The sequence below is a fragment of the Nelumbo lutea genome, chromosome 2 (genome assembly GCF_056320005.1).
Source record: "Nelumbo lutea isolate HS-2025 chromosome 2, American lotus-T2T, whole genome shotgun sequence".
In the NCBI taxonomy this organism is placed as follows: domain Eukaryota; kingdom Viridiplantae; phylum Streptophyta; class Magnoliopsida; order Proteales; family Nelumbonaceae; genus Nelumbo; species Nelumbo lutea.
The window spans coordinates 941872-964037 of NC_142685.1; the positions used below are offsets into that span (position 1 = coordinate 941872).

Sequence of the window (22166 nt, forward strand, 5' to 3'; positions counted from 1 at the left end):
GTATCAGATAACAGAACATATTCACGGGGCGTTGTGATTGGTCAAAGCCTCTCCGGCATGATATCTTTCCGGTATCATAGATTGGTCCAACTGACTCACATGGGCCAATTATTAACTAGCATTAACATTAACATAAACAAAGGAACAAAGCTATGGTTTCTTTGGGAGTGCTATAATTATGTTACAGTAAAAAAGTCTTTGCATACATGCCACATGCGTACATATTTATATAATTTTTGCATATGCCAATACGTCGGATTTGGATCGAATGGGATTGCCAAAGCCTCAACCCTAACCCTATTTTTATGAGTTTTTTCTTTTTTTTTGCCACAGATAACTCAACTTTAGGTTGTGTTTATGTTTTCAGGCCCTGGTTTAAACTTTAAATACTCAACCCTAGAGGTGTAATGTGGGTCATGCCGACTTTTGTGGGATGCATGTACTGTAGTGGGTCGTGCCATGCCAACACACGGGCATATAAATAATGTATTAATATATATGTGGGTCAGTCCAGGCCAGTATGCGGGCTGTGCCATGCTTGGGCCATGGGCCATGCCGGCACAGACCAATTGTTTGTGTCATATGCCTGCCCATGGACCTCAAAACCCCAGCCCCAGCCCAGTATGGCACGGGTTTGAGCAGGGCCATGCATCCAAGTTGTGCTGGCCGTTCTGACCCACAGGCGGCCTGGCCCACTTTACAATTCTGTTTATCCTTTAAAGCTATTTTGTGTCAAAATACTAGATGGTCTAGCACATAATGAAAGCTTTACTAGGCCCTCATTTAGAAATGCATGGTTATGGTTTGAATTTTGGAAACAACGGTCTGCGAAATTAAGATGCTATTTTGTGTCAAAATACTAGATGGTCTAGCACATAATGAAAGCTTTACTAGGCCCTCATTTAGAAATGCATGGTTATGGTTTGAATTTTGGAAACAACAGTCTGCGAAACTAAGGGTGAGTGTGCTGATAGAAAATAAAATATAAATAGAAAGTTGAGAAAAAGCTGGCGAACAGAATAACTTGTTTAATTTGATAGGGGCCACACAGTTTATCAATGGGAAGAAATATGAAAAATGGGAGAAGAAAATTAAGGCCCCATTTGGCACGTCTTTTTTTGCGGGCCATTGGCTTTTTTAAAAATCTAGCAAATCATATTTTAATCTTTTCCCATTTGATTGGAAAAAGAGATAACCGCCAAAAATCACAGCCCCGAAAAAACACAGAAAACCCATTTTTTGCAATGCAAAAGCTCACATCTTTTAAACTACCAAAAGATATTTCATAAAAGAATAGTCAAACGGCCCTAAGTTATCTTCATTTCAATTATTTCTTTAATTCCTTTTTCTTTCTTTTTTTCTTTCTCGGGAAAAATAAGATGAGTAATTGAAAGGAATAGTAACGCAGATGTGAGATAGGTGACCATGCAAAAGAACGAAGACCCACCAAGATAAAGAAAGAAAACTTTGAAGAGGCGACTATTATCCTGTAAAATGATATACACCGTATTCTAATTATGAAATGTAGAGAAATTCAAGTTGATGCTATCACAATAAAAGAAAACTTGGTTGTATAAGTTGATCAAAAAGTATTCCTAATGCTACTGCGGTTGGACACGATGGTGATTCTTTGGTCCTGGAGCATGTTCAGATTCGGAGCCAATAGCCGGGTATAACGGTCAAAATAGAGAAGCTGTTTCATAAGAAGTGCAAACTCCCGAGGAAACCGTAGCCCATATGATTCACTAACTCGAACCTGCATAACAGATTTATAGCATATAAGTGGGGGGCCACATGCAGGAAACTTGGGGCCTGTGGGGAAAAAAGGCTGAGACGTTTAAAGTGATGAAACGATTGGGAATCAGGTTAATTTTGTGCATGCATCGTAATATAGGCCAAAATAAACAGCTGAGACCTGGGACCGAATCCCTCCTTCACCCCAATTCGGATCTCCTATCCTCTACATGAGGAACATCACCCCATGAATGGTACCATGCAAATACAGGAGATGTTCTCAATGTGCAGTTGTCGTGACATGTGGGTGTGGTTCTTGTGGGCAGGAGATCCGAACACCCTTCACCTAGGGTTGGGGGGTGAACACCTGCATGCATAACACTCCGGGTCCCTTTGAACAGGAGCATTTCCATGGACCATCTTATCTTACCACATCAAGAAATAAAGCATTCATCTGCCTCTCATCCACAACTAAATTAGCAGAAATGGCAGCTGCATTTGCATTGGGTCCCCTGGTTGCTGCAACGACAATCTCTGTATCCAAATCCTGCATTACAAAAAGGATCACTTTATCCATGGGATAATAACTCAAAAAAAATAATAATAATAATAATAACAGCTAGCTAAAGTAATAAGGTCCTTTTCCACCAGGTTTTTTAGACTCCAAGGACAATCATCTATCCACCAATAACAGCACTAGAGCCAATCCTCAGTTTCCTGCAAGATCAGTATCTCAGCAGAAGCTGTTGGTATTCTGCTAAATTATGATTATTCGTATCATGAGGAGAAAAAAAAGAAAAAGAAAAAAAAGGAAAAGCATAAAGCACTTGGTGATTGTTTCTCCCTCCCCCCATGTGAAATATCACTACATTCCATGCTTTTTATGAATTAAGACTTCAACATGGTTGTTAATTCAATTGTTTGTGAAAGAATATGCTGAAGCATTTCCATTAGTTCATGATCTCTTAGGTGCATTCTAGCCTCTAGGGGGAGATAATTGACTTAAGTTCAGTTTCCATCTTGATTCCAACAAATTATAAATGGCAGTATTCCCTGAAAAATCTAAAAGTCACCCTAATTCCAAGAACTTATTTTGATAATTACCCTGATAGCAAGAACTTCCAGAACTGGGGTGCAAATTAGGTTCAGCATGGGTGTCATAGCTTCATAGGCATAAATACCAAGCAAGAGAATGTGCTACCTATATAATAGAGTTGGATGGGGGTTTCGGGGGAGGGGAGAGAGAGAGAGAGAGAGAGAGAGAGAGAGAGGCAGCTAAAGGTTGCCGCCAAAGGAGGAAACCATCTCCATGCATGAACTCCAAGAGTTGTGTGTCTGGCTACAACTTTAAAAAGGCCCCCTTATATCTGAAATGTTGCTATGAACAGATAAAGTTATAGAGTCTCCACAGTACCCATTAGTGGTGTAGATAATTGTTTCCTTCACTTAACATTCTAAAAGCTTCATAATAACAAAAATACCCCTTATACCAATGTTTAAATAGAAAAACTGTAATGGCCACTAATCAACAACTCAAAAATGATAGTTTAATCAGGCTTCAAACATAAAAACAAGCTTTTATCCCAATATGATATAATCAGATTTCAGAGATATCAGAATTCAGACTTCCAAATGCCACCTAAGTCAAAAAATGAGAGAATACAACTAATTATAGAGAGCAATGTTCCTTTTAAAAAAGAAACCCTAACCTTAGCTAGTTATCCAAACAACCTAATAAACAATACAAAGCATTGGGTTCAACAACAGGGGCAATGTTCCTTTTACAAAGAAACCCTGACCTTAGCTAGTTACCCAAACAACCTAATAAAAAATACAAAGTATTGGGTTCAACCATAGGCTGAATGAAAAAAGGTCTATTGGCCCTTGAGTGATGGAACTAGACCTAGAGAGATAGTAGGGCCTGCTCAGTTTAGCTGGGATTCATCTTCTGGGCTGAGCATGTATCAACAAGTCAGGAATTAGAGATGCTGAAATAGAGTTGGCCCCCCATATTTCGGTTCCCATCATTGCTAGATGAATTCAACCAAAAAAAAAAAAAAAAAGAATTGTGAGATGGGTGGAATCCACAAGAACAAAGTAGGATTTAAAGTAATGCATTGCACTAAGTTGAGTAAATTCATTTGATCGTTTCAAAATCTGAAAATCACCATCTTATAGGCTGTCTTTGAGGACATGGGAAAGGAATGAACTTCAATTCTATTTCTTACTGAATTCCTCAAATATGAAATGACTACTAGCCCATGAAGGAATATTGATTCTGTTAAAACTTAGAACCCACAATTTGTGGGCCTTTTTTTCTGTTTCTCTGAACTCTGTGATGCCAAAGAATTGCCCAAAAAATTCACCCTACTCCAAACACAGTGATGCATACCAGCCCACAAATCCAGCCCAAGCCCCAATCTCAACTTGATTAAACAGACATAACCATCTCTTTTAGGCCCTAGGGCCCCCTTAGGGGTTTAAAGTGAGGTGAATTTGAGTGCTTATTGGGCATTCTTTTGCTTTGGTGAAATTGCATCTTTTCCTTTTTTTTTTAATATTTTTTTATTTATTATCAAATGATGCCAAAGAGTATTCTAGGAAAATGTTCAGAAGACAATATTTTATTTCTTTTTCAGTTTTTGTTTATTTGTCTTATTGGGTCGCTTGATTAGCAAGCTAGGATTAAGGTCTTTTTTGAAGAGAACCTTGCTTCAAGGCACTGCAAATATCTCTATATGGAAGCATGCTGCACCATACAGCCTTAGGGAATTTGTAATCAGCAAGAGGTAAGCATTTTGAAATCCCTTCAGTGGTAAGTTTGATATTTCCAGAATCCAAAGAAAAGGTGAGGCAACTAATTACTTCAATACTAAGCTCATATTCCATGAACTTACTGATATGTCCCGGAAATTTTCACACACACTTCTCAGACACAGCAAAAATTGCACAACTCAAATGAAAAGAAACTGGTATTCGTTCAGAGGAAAACATTAACAGTTGGTCGGTTCTTCGAGAGACCGCCGACTCTCCCAAATACTCAAGATATTCTTCACTCAAAAAAAATCCCCTTCCCCAACCCCCAAAGACCCTTCTTATACTCTTCTGACAGCATAACTGACTCCCCCTATAAATGCCCAGCTGGCCTAGTTATCAATGCCCAACACTCTTCTTATTCATAACTGACATAGCTATAAATGCCCCAAGACTCTTCTTATTCCCTTCTGACTTCCTCTATAAATGCCCAGCTGGCAAGCCCCATGTGTTCAATCATTTCCCCCCTTAACCGATTGCTGCCCTTTCCTTCTCCTACCATACGTAAGGTTAATTGGGGGCCTATCATTACCTGCCGCCCAAAGTCTAACCTTGTCCTCAAGGTTAAAATGAGGGAATTGGTCTCGAAGCAAGTCAATAGGCTCCCAAGAATCTTCAAAATCAGGCAGGTCCTGCCAATGAATAAGCACTTCCAGACTAGTAACTCCAGGCATAGTGGATGGACGCACACCACGCACGGCAACAGGTTCCACAAGCATCTCCATATCAGCAGACAGAGTGGAAGGAATCACAGGAGAAGAGATATGGCTGCCAATCGCCTTCTTGAGTTGCGAGACATGAAAAACTGGGTGAATCTGTGCCTCTGGAGGAAGTTGAAGTTTATAAGCGACAGCGCCAATTCTTTCCACAATAGAAAATGGTCCATAAAAACGAGGGGCAAGCTTTTCATTGACTCAGCGAGCTAGAGACTGCTGGCGATAAGGTCACACTCTCACATACACAAAATCCCCAACATCAAAATTCACATCACGTCGGTTCACATCAGTCGAGTCTTTCATCTTTTGTTGTGCACGGTGTAGATGAGCTCGTAGCTCACCAAGTATAGCGTCACGCTGAAGGAGGACAGCTTCAACATCAGCATTAACCGTAGAGCCAAGCTCATAGCAGATTAATGGAGGAGGATCGCGCCCATAAACCACCTTGAAAGATGTCATGCCAGCAGCAGTGTGAAAAGAGGTATTATAGCTGTATTCTGCCCAAGATAACCAAGAAGACCAGTGGGAGGGAGAATCAGCCGCAAAGCAGTGCAAATAAGTCTCTAAACAACGATTGACCACCTCCAACTGACCATTCGTCTGAGGATGGTAAGCTGAACTACGACGCAATTCTGAACCTTGCAAAGTGAAAAGCTCGCGCCAAAAGAAACTCATAAAGACTTTATCACGATCAGACATAATTGATCAGGGAATGCCATGTAAACAAACTATGTTGTGTAAGAAAGCCTGAGCAACCGTGAGAGCTGAGAAAGGATGACTGAGAGGGATGAAATGGGCATACTTGGAGAGACGATCAACCACCACCATAATTGTATCAAATCCCTTCGACTTAGGAAGAGCCTCAATAAAGTCCATAGCATATCTTCCCAGATCTGTTCAGGAACGGGTAAAGGTTGCAAAAGGCCAACAGGAGACATGGCTTCATATTTAATGCGTTGACACACATCACAAGCCTGCACAAACTCCTGAACAGAACGTTTTATCCCCCGCCAATAAAATTCAGCTGCTATGCGCCGATATGTCCGGCGGATTCCAGCGTGACCTCCCACAACACCAGAATGAAACTCTTCAAGTAAGAGGGGAATAAATGGAGAAGAAGCCGGCAGAACCAGTTTACCATGATAACAAAGGTGATCCCCAACTAAAGAGTAGGCAGGATAGGCAGTCGGATCATGCTGTATGACATTTTTAATGTTGGCCAGAAAAGAATCCGCATCAACTTGCTCCTTAAGGTCATCAAAATCAAGAAAAATAGGGACTGTAAGAGAATTTAAGTGCATTTCATCAGGAACTCTGGAGAGTGTCAGCCACGGCATTTTCAGTACCATGCTTGTACTGAATCTCAGAATCATAATTCATAAGCTTAAGGAGCCACTTATGATGCTCACCTTCGACAACCCGCTGTTCCAACAGATACTTAAGACTACGTTGGTCGGTACGAACAATAAAGCATCTAGCAGGAAGATAGGGGCGCCACTTTTTAATGGCAAAGACAATAGCCATCAATTCATGCTCGTAAACAAATTTAGACTGTGCAAACGGATTAAGCTTGTGGCTGTAAAAAGCTATAGGACGATTATTCTGCATTAATACCGCACCGAGACCCACACCGGATGCATCTGTCTCGATCAAGAAGGGCTGGGAAAAATCCAGAAGGGCCAACACAGGTATAGTCGTCATAGCCCGTTTCAACTCCTGAAAGGCATTCTCAGCTTCCGCATTCCATGAGAAGGCATCCTTTTTAAGCTGTTGTGTCAATGGCCATGCTATTTTACTGTAGTTACGCACGAAACAGCGATAATAGCCCGTAAGTCCTAGAAAACCACGAAGAGCTTTAAGTGAAGATGGTTGGGGCCAATCAACCATGGCCTAGATTTTAGAAGGGTCGGCAGAAACACCAATCGCACTAATAATATGGCCCAGGTATTAAATGCTAGGCTGAGCAAAGATACATTTCTTTGAGTTAGCAAAGAGACGGTGGGCACGCAACACAGAAAAGATCTGTTGAAGGTGATCCAGATGGGCAGCTTCGGAAGCACTATAAACCAAAATATCATAAAAAAACACCAGCATAAAGCGACGGAGGAAATCATGGAAAACAATATTCATTAACGACTGAAAAGTCGATGGCACATTGGTAAGACCGAAGGGCATGACAAGGAACTCATAATGGCCCTCGTGGGTGCAAAATGATGTCTAGGGAATATCCTCACTGCGGACACGAATCTGATGGTAGCCCGATTTAAGATCAATTTTGCTGAAAATAGAAGCACCATGAAGCTCATCGAGAAGTTCTTCGATAACCGGAATGGGAAACTTATCCGGAACCGTAGCACAGTTAAGGGCTCGGTAATCAACACAGAAACGCCAGCTTCCGTCTTTTTTCTTGACTAAAAGGACCGGGCTCAAGTAGGGGCTTGTACTTGGCTAAATGCCAGCATCTCGAAGACAAGGCGTTCAATTTCATCTTTTTGGAACTTAGGGTATTTGCAAGGACGAACAGAGATAGGGGAAGTGCCCTCATGCAAGAGAATAACATGCTCCGTAGCCCGAGTAGGGGGTAAACCCGTAGGCATATCAAAAACATCTTTGAACTCATCCAGTAAAGCGGAAATCGACAGGGGTGTAGGTAAGGCAGAGTTCAACGAAGAATCCACCACCTGCAATTGATTTAGTTCCAACAAAAACCCTTGTCCCTCATGTTGTAAGTTACGCATCATAGCATGCAAAGACACCTGAGAAGAACAGAGAGAAGGGTTGCCCTGCAATTTCACACGAACACTCCCCAAATTGAGCTTCATAGACATGTTACCCCAATTCATCACTGAGTCCCCGAGGGATGCTAACCAAGGAAAACCAAGAATGACATCCGTAGAGCCCAATTTTAAAGGGAAGAAATCAGCAATGACATCCAATTCAAGTAAGTTGAGGCAAACCTGATAGCAGACTCCAGAAGTTCTCACCTCATCGCAATTACCCATCTGAACTCCGAACTTGTGTGTAGGAGCACGGGGTAATTTCAATTCCTCCACTAAAGTTTCGGAGATAAAATTGTGGGATGCACCCGAGTCTATCAATATGACCACCTCACGCGACAAAATGCGTCAATGCACCTTAAGGGAATTAGCCGCACACAAGACCACAAGAGACAAAACACAAAGCACGACTCAATCTGGAGCCGGAGCAATTTTAGTGTCCGCTGAAGTGATGTCCAAATTAGACACATCAGAAGTAACTTCCTCCACATCATCTTGAACCCATAAAACCTGAAGTGATTTCTGAGCACAACGATGACCAGGACTGTATTTCTCATCGCAACGGAAACATAGACCCTTCGCACGCTTCTACTGCATCTCTTTATCGGTCATTTTTTCGAAAGCAGGTGGCGGGGGCTTAATAATAGGGGCTGATGAAGAAGGAATCGCGGCACGTGTAGGTCGGGTGACAGCCGAAGTAGTCACCTGCGAAACCCGTGAATTAAAATGAGCTCTAGAGGGGGATGTTGTGGGCCAACGAGGAAATAAACCTGATTGATAAGCCCAAAGGGCCTGATTGTTATCCTCAATCTTCTGGGTTGCAACCATTTTCCTGATCAACCCAACAGGTTCCATCTGCCGGAGTTCGGCCTAGATATCTGGGCCCAACCCATTAACAAATGCTGCTTCAAGGACTGATTCCGGCAGGTCACATAAGGGAGCGGAGAGCACCTCGAATTGGCAACGATATTCCTTAACAATAGAAGATTGATGTAATGAGAAGAGCTGCTCCTGTAAATTACCCTCCTGAGTCAATCGAAAACGTTCAAGGAGGAGCTCTTTGATTTCTGCCCAACCACGAAAAGGTCACCGACCATCTTCCCAGTAATACCACGCCAATGCATTGCCCTCTAAACAGACAACAACAGCTCGCAAACGCTCCGCCGGAAGCAATCCATTAATCTCAAAATAGCGCTCCGCACGAAAAAGCCAGTCGTCTGGATTTTCCCCATCGAAAATAGGTAACTCCAACTTCCGAGGAAGTGAATCAGAAGTATGTTCCAGCACTGGCATCGAAGAAGACGTCAGAAATGCCACACTCTTCCCTTTGTCAGCAACACGACTCGTTGCGATTAATGGAGGAGCAATGTCAGTAGTAGACAAAGGAGCAGGAGAGACCTGTTGATGAAGCAACAGATCAAAACGTCTCACCAGATCTTGAACGCCTCCTTCCAGAGAATGTACCGAGCTCTCCAGAGACGAGATCTTCGAAAGTCCAGCTGCTACCTTATCCGGATCGAGACGCTGAAAATCATTACGTAAGCCATCCATCTCCAAACGAAAATTAGAATGCAGAGAAGACAGGCGTTCTTCGAATCCCTCCGCCTGCGATGCCACTTCCTTAACTGTCACCATGGCCAAGGAAAGACGGGCTCTGATACCACTGATATGTCCCGGAAAATTTCACACACAATTCTCAGACACAACAAAAATTGCACAACTCAAATGAAAAGAAACTGGTATTCATTCAGAGGAAAACATTAACAGTTGGTCGGTTCTTCGAGAAACCGCCGGCTCTCCCAAACACCCAAGATATTCTTCACTCAAAAAAACATCCCCTTCCCCAACCCCCAAAGACCCTTCTTATACTCTTCTGACAGCATAACTGACTCCCCCTATAAATGCCCAGCTAGCCTAGTTATCAATGCCCAACACTCTTCTTATTCATAACTGACATAGCTATAAATGCCCCAAGACTCTTCTTATTCCCTTCTGACTTCCTCTATAAATGCCCAGCTAGCAAGCCCCATGTGTTCAATCATTTCCCCCCTTAACCGATTGTTGCCCTTTCCTTCTCCTAGCATACGTAAGGTTAATTGGGGGCCTATCACTTACCTATGTGAATAAGTCGATGAAAACAGAATGTTACAAATAAATGGAAACATATGTAGGTAACAAAATACTATTGCCCAAATATCATGTACATCATAAGTACATGAACCATTTCTACATAGAATGAAAGTGGTCGCAAAAATCCAGATTGTCCATCTAATGAATCCTTAACTGGATTTATTGTATTAGTTAATTATTGTAGAAGTTCAAGACTGCTATTAGCCTTGAACCCTAATAGATTTCAGGTTCAAAAATAGAAGGAAAATGTAGAGAAGAGAAGAGGAAGAGAAGAGAAAATTGTAGAACACAAAGGGTTGAAAGGAGGGACAGAACCTGAATGTTCTGCCGCCGCCACTTCTATTTAGTATTTATAGATTATGCTCATTACATGGAAAGGACAGATCTGCCCTTAGTATTTACATAACAAATAGAACAAAATAAAATTGAAATAAATAACAACTGAAATAACCGACTGACCACCAGCTAACCCTAAGATGACTAGAACACATTCTACCCTACGAACACAGTGGGACCATAGCAGTGGGGCCCACATCAGTGTTCTCTACAATTATCTCATAGATTACATTCTTTTGAGCATGACATCGATTTATGAACTCAAAAGGAAAAGAATTAATCGATTAGCCAGGGTTATCAATTTCATGCCATATTAGAGATACAACTTATCTGAGAGAGGTGGCCCATCATTAAACAGAATTGGTCACTCAGTGAACTCCAACGCAGAAGACCACAGAAAGTTTTTATTCATAAATCTATATACACCTCATACAAATTTCATCGAATATGGCCTGTAGGTTATGATGACTTGCCTGTATTGATGAAAAAATCTTTTCCAGGTCTCTTGCAAAGGTCTTAACATCCACATCCTTGCCTGTAGCACCCATTTGGATTAAAGCGGATGTCATTTCCTCATATTCTTGACTTGCAATAGAAATCAAAAATACCTCAATAGCAGCCCACGTTTTTGGGCATATGCGTCCAACAATTCCTGCAGAGTACATTTCAGATCAAGTTACTCACTAGTCACTACCTTCTCACATAGAGTACTAAACAATGCAATGAAAACACCTCTTCAGATTCCTGGGCAATAACAGAAGAATATGAGACACCTAGTAGAGCAGTAAATTTATATTACTGGTATTTTAGAATTAGGAATTCAATCAACATGTCTATGAATTAAGTTCCAAGTTGAATTTAATAAAGAATAATAATAGCCAACGAATGCAATCAGAACAAAAGTAAGAAAACTAAATGATGGCTACCAAGATTTAAGAATGATACATATGCTTCATAAGAAAAGAATAAGCTCAAGAGATTTTGGCAAAGCTAAATATCTCCAAACAGATATATTCCTAGAAACATATGAAAAGGTGATAGCTCATTCCTTTTTCAAGTTTTTGGTGTCTGATTAACATTTGGCCCAAGTTACTATGAAGATACAGGTATGCTCATTATTCAATGTTATAAAATTCTACCTCTAGTGAGCTTTTTTGTATAAATAAATTATTGTTTAAATAATTAAAACAAGAAAAGGCCGATCCCTTTACATAATTGTATGGACATACACCCTGTTAAAACTGTCAATGGACCGGATATTGGTCCAATCCAATCCAGTCCAGTATGAGTCCATTATAGATGGACCAGGTCCAATCTAATCCAATGAATACTTTGGACCATTCTGGATGGTCCAATTCAATGTCTGGACCATCCAAACTGTTCAAATTGGTTTTGATTTAGATTGATCCAACCCAAACATGGATCATTGACACCCATATTCTTATCTTATGTCAATGGACCGGACATTGATTCAATCCAACCCAGTTCAATATATATCCTTTACAAATAAACCAGGTCCAATCCAACCTAATAAATACTTTGGACCATTAAGTCTGGACTGGTCCAATTCAACATGTCTTATTGGTCCATCCAGTCCATTCAAATTGATTTTGATTCGGATGGGGTCCAACCCAAACCTGGTCCATTGACACCCCTACACCCTGTAATACAAATAAATCAGGAGAAATCCTTGCTAAGTGTCTTCTCAAACATAATCTTATACATTATATGTAAACCATTTTCAACCTTTCATTCTTATCCAATCAATTCATCCCTTATAGCCAATTTATCTGCCTATCTAAAATCATTAAATAGAACCAACAGATGTAAGATAAGTTCTCCAACCCACCCCCACCCCCCAAAAAACATTCCTTATGGGAATGCCTAAGACGCAATCCCCTCCACCAGGGTTAAAATGAAAAGAAATAAAGGAAAAGAAAATAACAAAATGTCAAACACCACTATTTTCTAATTTCAAACTACGTTTTGGAGGTCTGGGTGTCTTGCTTGGGTTTTTGGTGGGCATCAGGATGGTTATGATGTTCTGGGTACTTTTTGTCATTTTTTGTCTCGTATTCTATTGTCATATGCTAAGGGGTTTTCGTTAGTTGGATCTTAATTTAGTTTGGTCCTGGTTCTGGGTGATTGGGTTTGTTTATGACTCCTCGAGGTTTCTTTTTGGGTTGGTCTTTCTTTTCAGGTGATTGCTTATCACCTTCCTTGTATCTTCTTTTTTTTGTGTTTCAATAAAATTTTCTTTTATCTTCAAAAAAAATCTAATTTCAAACTTATAGGTATGGTGATAATTTTTTCGATTTCTAAAAAGTTTGCTTATTTATGGTACCTATTTTGCAATAAGAGGAAATTTCACTGAATTTTGTTACTTTGATGAGACTCTAGCATTCCAATTGCTAGAGTTGAAATCAGGTAAATCAGGAGGTAAGTTATATTAGCACAAACCAAAATCAAGAAATCCAATTCGCCCATCACGAAGTAGCCACAAGTTCCCTGCATGTACATCAGCATGAAAGGTTTCACAGGCAAGCAAACTTCCAAACCTGCACAATAATATAAGGCAACAATTGTGGGAAAATATTTAACGAAAAAAAAAACTACAATAAAGACATCTAATCTTTGAGTTAAGGTAGATTTAATAGATAAAAATGAACACTTTGCAATTTGCAAGCATACAGTTAAATGAAGTACAAATAAAGACCTACCATACATTAAGCGCATTTATAAGACTTGTCTCTGGACTAGAAACAAGTGAGCTTATAGAGTCTAGGTCAGTCAGGGGAACTCCATATAGCCTCTCCATGGTCAACACTCGTGAAGTGCTGCATTGATGATACACCTTTGGAGCAGTAGCCTGCCATGTGAGTCCCATATCTTCTAGATATCTCCTGAAGGACTCAATATTTGTAGCTTCCTTTTTAAAGTCAACTTCTTCAAGCATAGATGTCTTTATATCCTTGACAATACCAACCTATATAAGGAATGTAATAATATTAACAGAAGCATCTACATTACAATTCTCAGAAGAAACACAGGGAAGGGAAGCCTGAATAAAATGAAGACAGTACTATCACAAATTCTTTGTCAAAATGAAATAGAAGGAACAAAACACTTGGGAGGAAAAGAAAAATAACAAGGTTGTCAACTTTAAATCAACTACTAAGTATCAATATTTCATTTGAACTCTATAAACTATCCCTGAATATACTTCATTAGCACTTGATGGTAGCTGCTCAAAGCTAGTAGTACTTATCATCTTCTACTTCTAATACCTTGTAGATAACATTGTTTAAAAGGCTTAAGCCTTGAAGCGTGAGGTGTACACCTTGAAGCGAGGCGCACAGATTTTGCCTCAAGGCTTGCCTTACAACTTTGGTTTGAGGGTTAAGCCTTTGTCAGAATGAGGTGTAAACCTCAAGCCTCAAGGCATGAGGCGTAACATGATGCGTAAAAAAGTGTAAGCCTCAAGTATCAACATTATTTAGTGATTTCATGCAAAAAATACATATTTTTACGCATTTCTTATAGTTCAAAATTTATAGAAAAAGCACTTCAATGATTATAGGCCAAATAAAAAGAGTGAAAATGAAAAACCAATAGGGCAAATCAAGTTCTATTAGTTTCTCTTAGTATTTTAGCCTAAAAAGTGTTCAATGCAAGAAAAGGCCAACCAAGTTATTAGTTTCTCTTGGATAAATCATGTGGATTTTTTTTTCTTAAGATTCTAATTTAACATCCCAAGTTTGTTGTTTTCTCATTTCTTTTCCTAATGGATTTATTTTTCTTTTTATTGATTGTTTTTGCATAGATCAAATCAACTACATTGTTTCTTTTCTCCCTAACTGTTGGATGACCATAAATCTAATGTCCATTATATAGATGATTCTTCATATGAATAATTTCATAAGATTGAAATTTGAAACATAAAATGTAAAATGCTTACAATTGTTAGATGATTAATTATTATTTTTTATATAATGCTTAAAAGTTAAAACTTATTGCTTATCAACTTCTATTTTATGGATATTTGTACCTTTTATCATTCTAACTTGGTATATTACATGTTATTTTTATTATTTATAAACTTTAATCAACTTTTTTCTTAATTTTTAAGGCTTACACCTTGAGGCTTACAACCCACCTTTTTGGACCATTATGCCTCAACTACACCTTTAGCCTTTTAAAACATTGGTAGGCAACACCAATTTACAATGTTTTTTATCTTTCTTTTCAGTGGTAGTAACAGTATTATTATCATACTTTTCTGTAGAAAAATATTAAAGAATGAAACAAGGGATTCATCACTTATCAATCACAAATCAGATTCTTTATGAAGCATGGATACGCTAATCTACCACATACTAGTGATGTACGGCTGAGCTCCGGGTTCAAGAACTCCAGTATGCGGGCAACAATGTATACGAAGTTCAAATCTGCAACTAATATATCCTCTATTCCAGGCTTTAAGACCTTTATCACAACATCCTCTTGGGAACCTCTGATCTTTGCACCATGAACCTGGACAAGAATTAGTTTCCATTTCCTATTATCTTCATTGGTTGCCTAATCATGACAACATACAAAATGTGAGCAAACCTGTGCAATTGAGGCTGATGCAATTGGCACAGGATCAACATACTCATAGACACTTTCTATGGGTCTTCCTAATTCTTCACGCAGAATAGCTTGAATTTCATCAAAAGGAACAGCTGGAGCCCTGTCAAAGCAATTTTGGAATTCCTGGACATATTCTGGTGGAAACAATGTTGGCGCTGATGCTATGAACTGCAATTAGAAGATCAAAATAAGCATCAACAGAAAATATCACCCTGGACATGGAGGTTAGTCAAAGATAAGAAAAGAACAAATTTCAGCACTAATTAAAAAAAAATGTTAAAAGTTTAAACTGATTCAAAGGTTGAGGCAACAAAAACAAAACCATGAAGCCCAATTCTAATTGACTTTTTACCACAACGATAACACAATAGTTCACTTGCAAGTTCAAAACTCAACTACAGTATGGACAAATATAAATGGAGCTCCAACATATTACAAAGATGTCAGAACAAGGATATAACCAGATATATCCTAACCTGACCTAATTTGATGTATGTCGCCCCCATGCGTTCAAATAATCTCCTTAGATAAAGGGGTGAAAGCAACCCAAGCTGCATTTGAGTTGGCAATCCAGCAGATGCATTCGCTACCTGCAGAAAATTGAGAACTGTTATTCACTGTGGCATTGCTTTATTTCTTCCAAGATCACAACAACAACAACAACAATATGATCATTGGCCATTTGGAAATAAAAGAAAATTTATCCAGTCTACTGACCTGTTTTCTCTCTTTTCCCTGTGCCTGTAAGTATTTCTAAGGTTTTGGATAAAGCAATAAGAAATATTGTCTAGAAGAGTTGGAAGAAGGAATTTAAATTCCACCGCGTGGATTGGAATAACGTTTTCTTATCAACAACTAAAGGAGGTATTGGTATAAGACATTTGAGGACAGTCAAGATTTCCCACTTCATCAAAGGAATAAAGGATGTACAAAACAGAAAGAGAGAACCTAAGGACAGAAAAATAAGGCCCCATTTGGCATAACTACAGAGAATTGGTTCTCCCAATTCTCCAAATGAGAATGCCATTTGGTGGTGCTCTTTCATGAAATCAGACTTCATCCTGGAATGAAAAATCACTCCAGATTCCCATTTCTCAAAGTGAGTTTTTCACTTATGAGGATGGATTCTTTCGTCTTGGCAATTCTTGTTATGTTCATTTTAATTCAACAAACAGACATGACAATAGGGGTAAAATGGTAAGTACACATGAAAATTAGATTTCAACTTGTTCCAATGCCCTAAAGCTATACATTTTCACTGCTGCAAACATTTGACCTTCTCGATCATGACAGCCATTAATTGGAACAATTGTTGCTCTCCAACAATAACTAATGTTCAGCCCTATAACCTTTCTCCAACAGCCATTTTATCTTCATTTTCTTATCTTTGTTTCATTTCATTGATCCATCCAATACATCAAATTTTCTCTAGTGGCACAATAACTACTGTTTTGTTTCGTTCTCCCATCAACAAATAAGCCCCGTTTTTCTAGATCTGTAAACACCTAGAATGAAAGCCCCAATTTCTTGTTCAATCCATTATATTTTATGAAAAATATTTACCTGATTTCTCTCCTGTAGGAGAGATGAGGGCTTATTGTCGTACAAGGATTGCCAAATGAAAAGGTTGGATTTACAAATACTACAAACACAGCTAGCACCGAAGAATGACCGTTGTGAATGTTTCGTAACATGGTCATCCTCTGTTTCATGCATGTTTGGAAACCACCAAAGAATAACCATCATCGGTGTCGATCATGGTCTTGGTATTTTGGTGTCCATCCCCAACCAGTGAGTGTTTATAGTCTTTTTTTACCCCATATTTGGTTCTATTATGCAAAATCCTATGAGTGACCACTCACCTCTATTTTGGTCACAGAAAAACAAAGAAGAAGAAGTAGGAGGTGCCAAATGCCTATATTATTTTTCAAAAATCTAGAAAATTCAGAATCCATTCTTTCCTGGATGGATTATGGGGATAAGAAACTCTAGAATTGATGACAAACAGGCCTAAATTACTAACAACAACAACAATAGTAGTTAGATATGGTCTGAGGACCAACAAGTGGAATCTCGGTGAACCTAGACAGTCATGTTGTCGTTCCTTATAGAAAGGTACGGGAAAATCATTCCTCCATTTCATCAAAGGAATCAGACATAAAATACAATATGGCACTAAGGTGAAGTGTTGGAGAGACATGGCATGAAGATAGACCTCTTATGGATAATTTACGTGCACTGTTTATGGATTCCCAAGAAAGTGATACTACAGCACCTCATTGCGGTTCCTTACTCTATTCCTGCCTTTTATTCGGTTCAGCTTAGGGGATGGTACCTCATCAAGTTTTGGACTGACCCTTGGTGGGGTCACTGTCCTCTTAGTGAAACCTTCCCTAGCTTTTTCAGACTTACTCTTTATAAACAAGCCCCAGAGCCCTCCGTCCTATCCCATGACCACACTGGTTTATCTCATAACTTCAACTTCTGAAGGAGTCTCACTCAGCAAAAACTTTTAGAAGTATCCACTCTGCTAGCCAGCCAACCTAGTAGATGTCTTTCTCTCTCTGTCTGCCCTGGATAAAATAATTTGGTTGCTTACCCCAAATGATACTTTCACTATGAAATCTTTCTTTCATCATTTGACCGTTGGCCGTACCCCAAAAGATGTGGCTCCCCTCAGTGTCTCCTAGAGTTTCTTTCTTTTTTGGGAGGTGTTTCATGAGTGTATCAATACCTTTGACATCCTACAACCAAGAAGAAATTGCAGCTCTACATCTCTCCCCATGTTTACATTGTGCCTTCAAAAGGGGAAATCCATTGGGCATCCCCTCATCAATTGCAGTGACTCAAGGCATTTGGCAGTTCTTAAAACTTTGTTGGGATGGAAGCTTCAACTAGGTTCCTTCCAATAGTCTTTGTGGCTTTTTGCATCAATGGAAGGGCATGGGGAAGAGAGGCAGTATGTACTGGAAAGCAATCTTACATGCAGTCATGTGGAGAAATTGGGAGGAGAGGAATAAAAGGATTTTGAAAATAAATATAATTCTCAAGAAGACATTAAAAGACACATCTTGATATGATTAATTCTTGGATGCTCACTAGTAAACTCTTTGTAGGGATTAGCTTTGATGGTCTTAATAGAAACTTGCTTGACATCTGGAACTCTTCCCCTTCAGTGCCCCAGCTCAGTTATTCTCTTCCCCCCAGGCCCACCACAGCTTTTACCCTACAATTTGATGGATGTCTAAGAGCTTCTAACGAGACTCATGCCAGAATTTTGGGGGTGGGGAGGGTTGATATTAAATGAACTTCGCAATCTGGTTTGGGATTTTAGTGGACCAGTTGTTGCAAGAGATGCCTCTGTCCTCTGAAGCCAAAGTAAGGACCCTTTGCTAAACATTGCAGGTGGTCTCTTTGCTGGTTGAGGATGATTCCAGAAACATGGTTAGCTGGGTCACCAATCCAAGAACTGGTCCTTGGTGATTAAGTGAGCTCATTTCCTTTCTTGGCTGCACCAATCCAGGAACTGGCCCTTGGCATCTTCACCATTTCCTGCTCGAATTAAGCGGGAGATGCCTCTGAGGCCAAAGTAAGGGTCCTTCTTGCTGCTCTCAAAATTGCTAAAACATTGCAGGTGGTCTCTTTGCTGGTTGAGAGTGATTCCACAAATGTGATTATCCGGGTCATCAATCCAGGAACTGGCCCTTGGTGTCTTCACCATTTCCTGCTTTAATTAAGCAAGCTCATTTCCCTTCTTAGCTGCTGCTTCAGATGGATTCCTAGAGAGTTTAATCAACGAGCTGAGTATTTAGCTAAAAGTGGTTCTGAGAAGACTGTTTTATATAGTGCAAATAGATGTCCTGATATTTGAAAGGGTTTGTTTTCTTATTGTAGTCAAGCCATGTCTTTTGTACATCCTCGCATGCACATCTTTTTTGGTTGAATGAAAAGTTACCATTTCTCAAAGAAAACATTATGTTGTGTGAGGGAGAAAACTGTCTACGGCCTAGTTTAGAAAATAGAAAACTTGGCTGATTGTGGCTCCTCACACCATGATAGCTTATAAAACCATTATTTGAAGGCCATCTACAGCCTTATTCATGAAAAATGGCTGATTAGGGTCCCTACTTAATTGTTGTGTATAGAAAAAAATATATTTATTTATTTTGCTGGTTTTCTCTCAAATATAGAAGGAATATACACTGGAAATTTCTGTAGTGAAATTCTACTAAGTTTACTCTGCTCATTTATCCTTCTAAACCAGAATTAAGAGGTTTTCTCTGCCCTTAGCAGAGATGTAATTAAAGGAATATCTACATGATATCCCGAATGGGACCTACCCAAATATCAAAAGCCCAGTTATTAAAGTTTTTTCACCAACACTGTAACACACATCAATGCACAAATTGAAACCACAATATAGTACAATGAAAGTTGATAACTATATCATTTCCTTGAAAGTCATGCATAAACTTTAATGATGTCAAACACCAATTGATGAGAAAACATTACAAGGTTTTCAGAAAATGGAAAGAAGATATTCCCTGCTTGCTCTTTTTCAGATAACTAGCATATAACAACATATCAACATCCTCTATTATATCTCCTCTATTTAAAGACCAGGCTTATAAACCAAATACAATGTTATCACAAATATGTGATCAGAACAAAGAAAACTAAATAGAAGTTACCTTTGACACATCTGCCAACCACTCTCCACCAACCCCAATAACAGCTTGAATACCTTGAGCTAGCCTATAAGCTCCACGTGGCCCTGTGTTTATTGATGTCTGGACTATGTCTTCCACCAATTTGGGTAAATCATCAATACGGCCTGAATAGAAACAGGGAATTTAAAAACTTCAATAATACACCTAAATAAATATATAATAAGTAATATTACTACAATAAACTCTCTTATTGTGCTTGCATGTATCAATCAAGTTTCAAAAATCTGATCTTGGAATGCAGCACTTAAACCAAGATAGCCAAGGTACCTGTTTCCCAATCAAGTCATTGACTCATTGTAAAACTTGTATAGAAGTTAATGGGACTTTTCAAACAAGATTAAGATGAAAGTAAAACGAGGCTACCTTGAAGACGAGAAGAAAAATCCTGTGCCTGTGCATATCGAGCAAACAATGCTAAGCGATTTGAGCGGACACGAAGCTTCCTTGATTGGATAGAGGTACTTATACAGGGCAACTGTAACCAATGGGATCAAATAATTATGTTTTTCAGAGGGGAGAAAAAGGAGTGCTTAAAAAAGTAAGAAAATAGGTAAGTAAAGAAAAATATAGTGACGGAAGCACCATAGACTTAAGACTCCGATGGTCCTAGCCAACCATCCAGTCCACTAAAGGTGGATAACTTTTAATTTGTGATCAAATGGTCAAGATTCCTAAATATGCAGGGTTCTTGGAATATTGGTCATCAAATTAAAGGCCCAGAAGGATGAGTTGGTAGGACACCTTAGTGATAGTAGATGCTGACCACCACAACCATACATTTCCACGAATTCTTAAGAGCATGATTCTTATGTATGTATTTATTTTAAAATTAAAGAGAAATTGTTTCTAAATGCATCAAAACTAATGGAACGGACTTGCCATAGAAAATGAATCTACAATAAACCAGAACTCAAAAGGGGTTGACGTAAAACACCATGAACAATAGAAGCAAGCTTAAATATATCTGCTTTTAGGAGACATGCAACGATCAGGAACCAAAGTTTCTCGAATAAAAATGAAAACGTTTTCAGCGAGAAGCGGAAAAGCACAGGGAATTCACCTTTGGACAGAAAAGAAGCTCCCAATAAATATAAAATAAAACAATGATCTGGGCAGGAAAAGAAAACTGAAGTACTTTTTTTTATAATTAAAAACTAAAGTACGTGAAACAACAGAATTACATCTCCAGATAGAAATCAACCCTATAAGGCTTCTAACAAAACAACACTACTAAGGAATAACAGCTCTTACAAATCGCGCATTTGGATGCCGAAAGAAAGGTTCTAGTATAAGAGGGAAAAAAGAAACAATTAAGATAGGACTCTAGCTTAGGAGTCAGCAAATGGATACCTTAGGCTTAGAGTGGTGAAGGAGAGGTAATCGTGCATAGGTTGCGCCTCTAAACGCTGAAACCGCCATTAATTTGAGATACTTTTACTTGCCTTGGCTCTTAGTAGCTGTTTCTCCTGCCCCGCAAGCGCCGGAACCCCGGAAGAGTTTTATTTCCCTCATTTATTTTCTTGATCTTTTCTTTTTTATAACTGCGTGAAAGAGAAGAAGCCAAGTGGCACTCTTTGCAGCAAAAAAATCCCCCCCCAAAAAAGGAGATGGCACTCGTCTCGTATTCAGGTGCCCAGACTACCTGTTTTGGGACTTGGGAGGGCTGAGCTGAAGATCGCCTTTTTGGTTCAGCTGTTGTTTTGCAAAAGCTACATTGGTTCAGACGTTCAGTTATAGAAATAAATACTAGCGGGGCCCCGTGCAATGCACGGGAAACCCGATATCCAATAAGAAAATAGGAGGGACTAAAATATTGAAATGTATATGTTACAGTAGTTTACCAAAATTAATTTGTAAATTAATAATTTGTGGTTATTAATTTTTAGTTAGCTTTATAAAATTAAATATTGGTTAATTAGTAAACTTCTGTAAATTAAATTTATAGTTTATTGTCAATTATATTAATTCATTAATTTAGTGTGTTAAATTTTTACTGCTAACAGAAAATTAATGGTTACTAATTTTTTTTTGCAAATTAATACAGGATATTTAATAATTTGTTGTAAATTTACTATTAATAATTAAATAATGTAGATATTTGAAAGGTGCCAACCGGCTAATTGGTAAGGTTAGAGATTTGGGATAAATTAGCTTGCACCTAGGTTGAGAGGGTTATGGGTTTGGGGGATGTGTAGTCCCACTGACCCAAAGAATAAATAAATAATGTAAACATTTATAGTTAATTTATTGTCAATTTTATAATTTCACTATTAATTTGTTGTGAAATTACTGTTAAT

At 38.9% G+C, this 22166-nt stretch overlaps 1 protein-coding gene across 4 annotated transcripts; it reads right to left on the reverse strand.

The window, feature by feature from the left end:
- Positions 1 to 1452: 1452 nt before the first annotated feature.
- Positions 1453 to 21585, reverse strand: LOC148867995 (Protein kinase superfamily protein). 4 transcript variants are annotated; one of them, XM_088970304.1, is made up of 12 exons: positions 21220 to 21585; positions 20233 to 20344; positions 19831 to 19973; positions 15616 to 15729; positions 15119 to 15307; positions 14885 to 15025; positions 13228 to 13493; positions 12968 to 13065; positions 11116 to 11159; positions 10981 to 11042; positions 2165 to 2281; positions 1453 to 1756 (listed from the first exon to the last, which is right to left on the reverse strand). In XM_088970304.1, exons 1-11 carry the CDS (start codon positions 21286 to 21288, stop codon positions 2206 to 2208), a joined length of 1314 nt encoding a protein of 437 aa, XP_088826430.1. In that variant the 5' UTR covers positions 21289 to 21585; the 3' UTR covers positions 1453 to 1756; positions 2165 to 2205. The 4 variants fall into 4 exon arrangements, with proteins under 4 accessions (XP_088826430.1, XP_088826429.1, XP_088826428.1 ...); XM_088970303.1 differs by having other exon boundaries at positions 14885 to 15040; XM_088970302.1 differs by having other exon boundaries at positions 10981 to 11159.
- Positions 21586 to 22166: the final 581 nt, after the last annotated feature.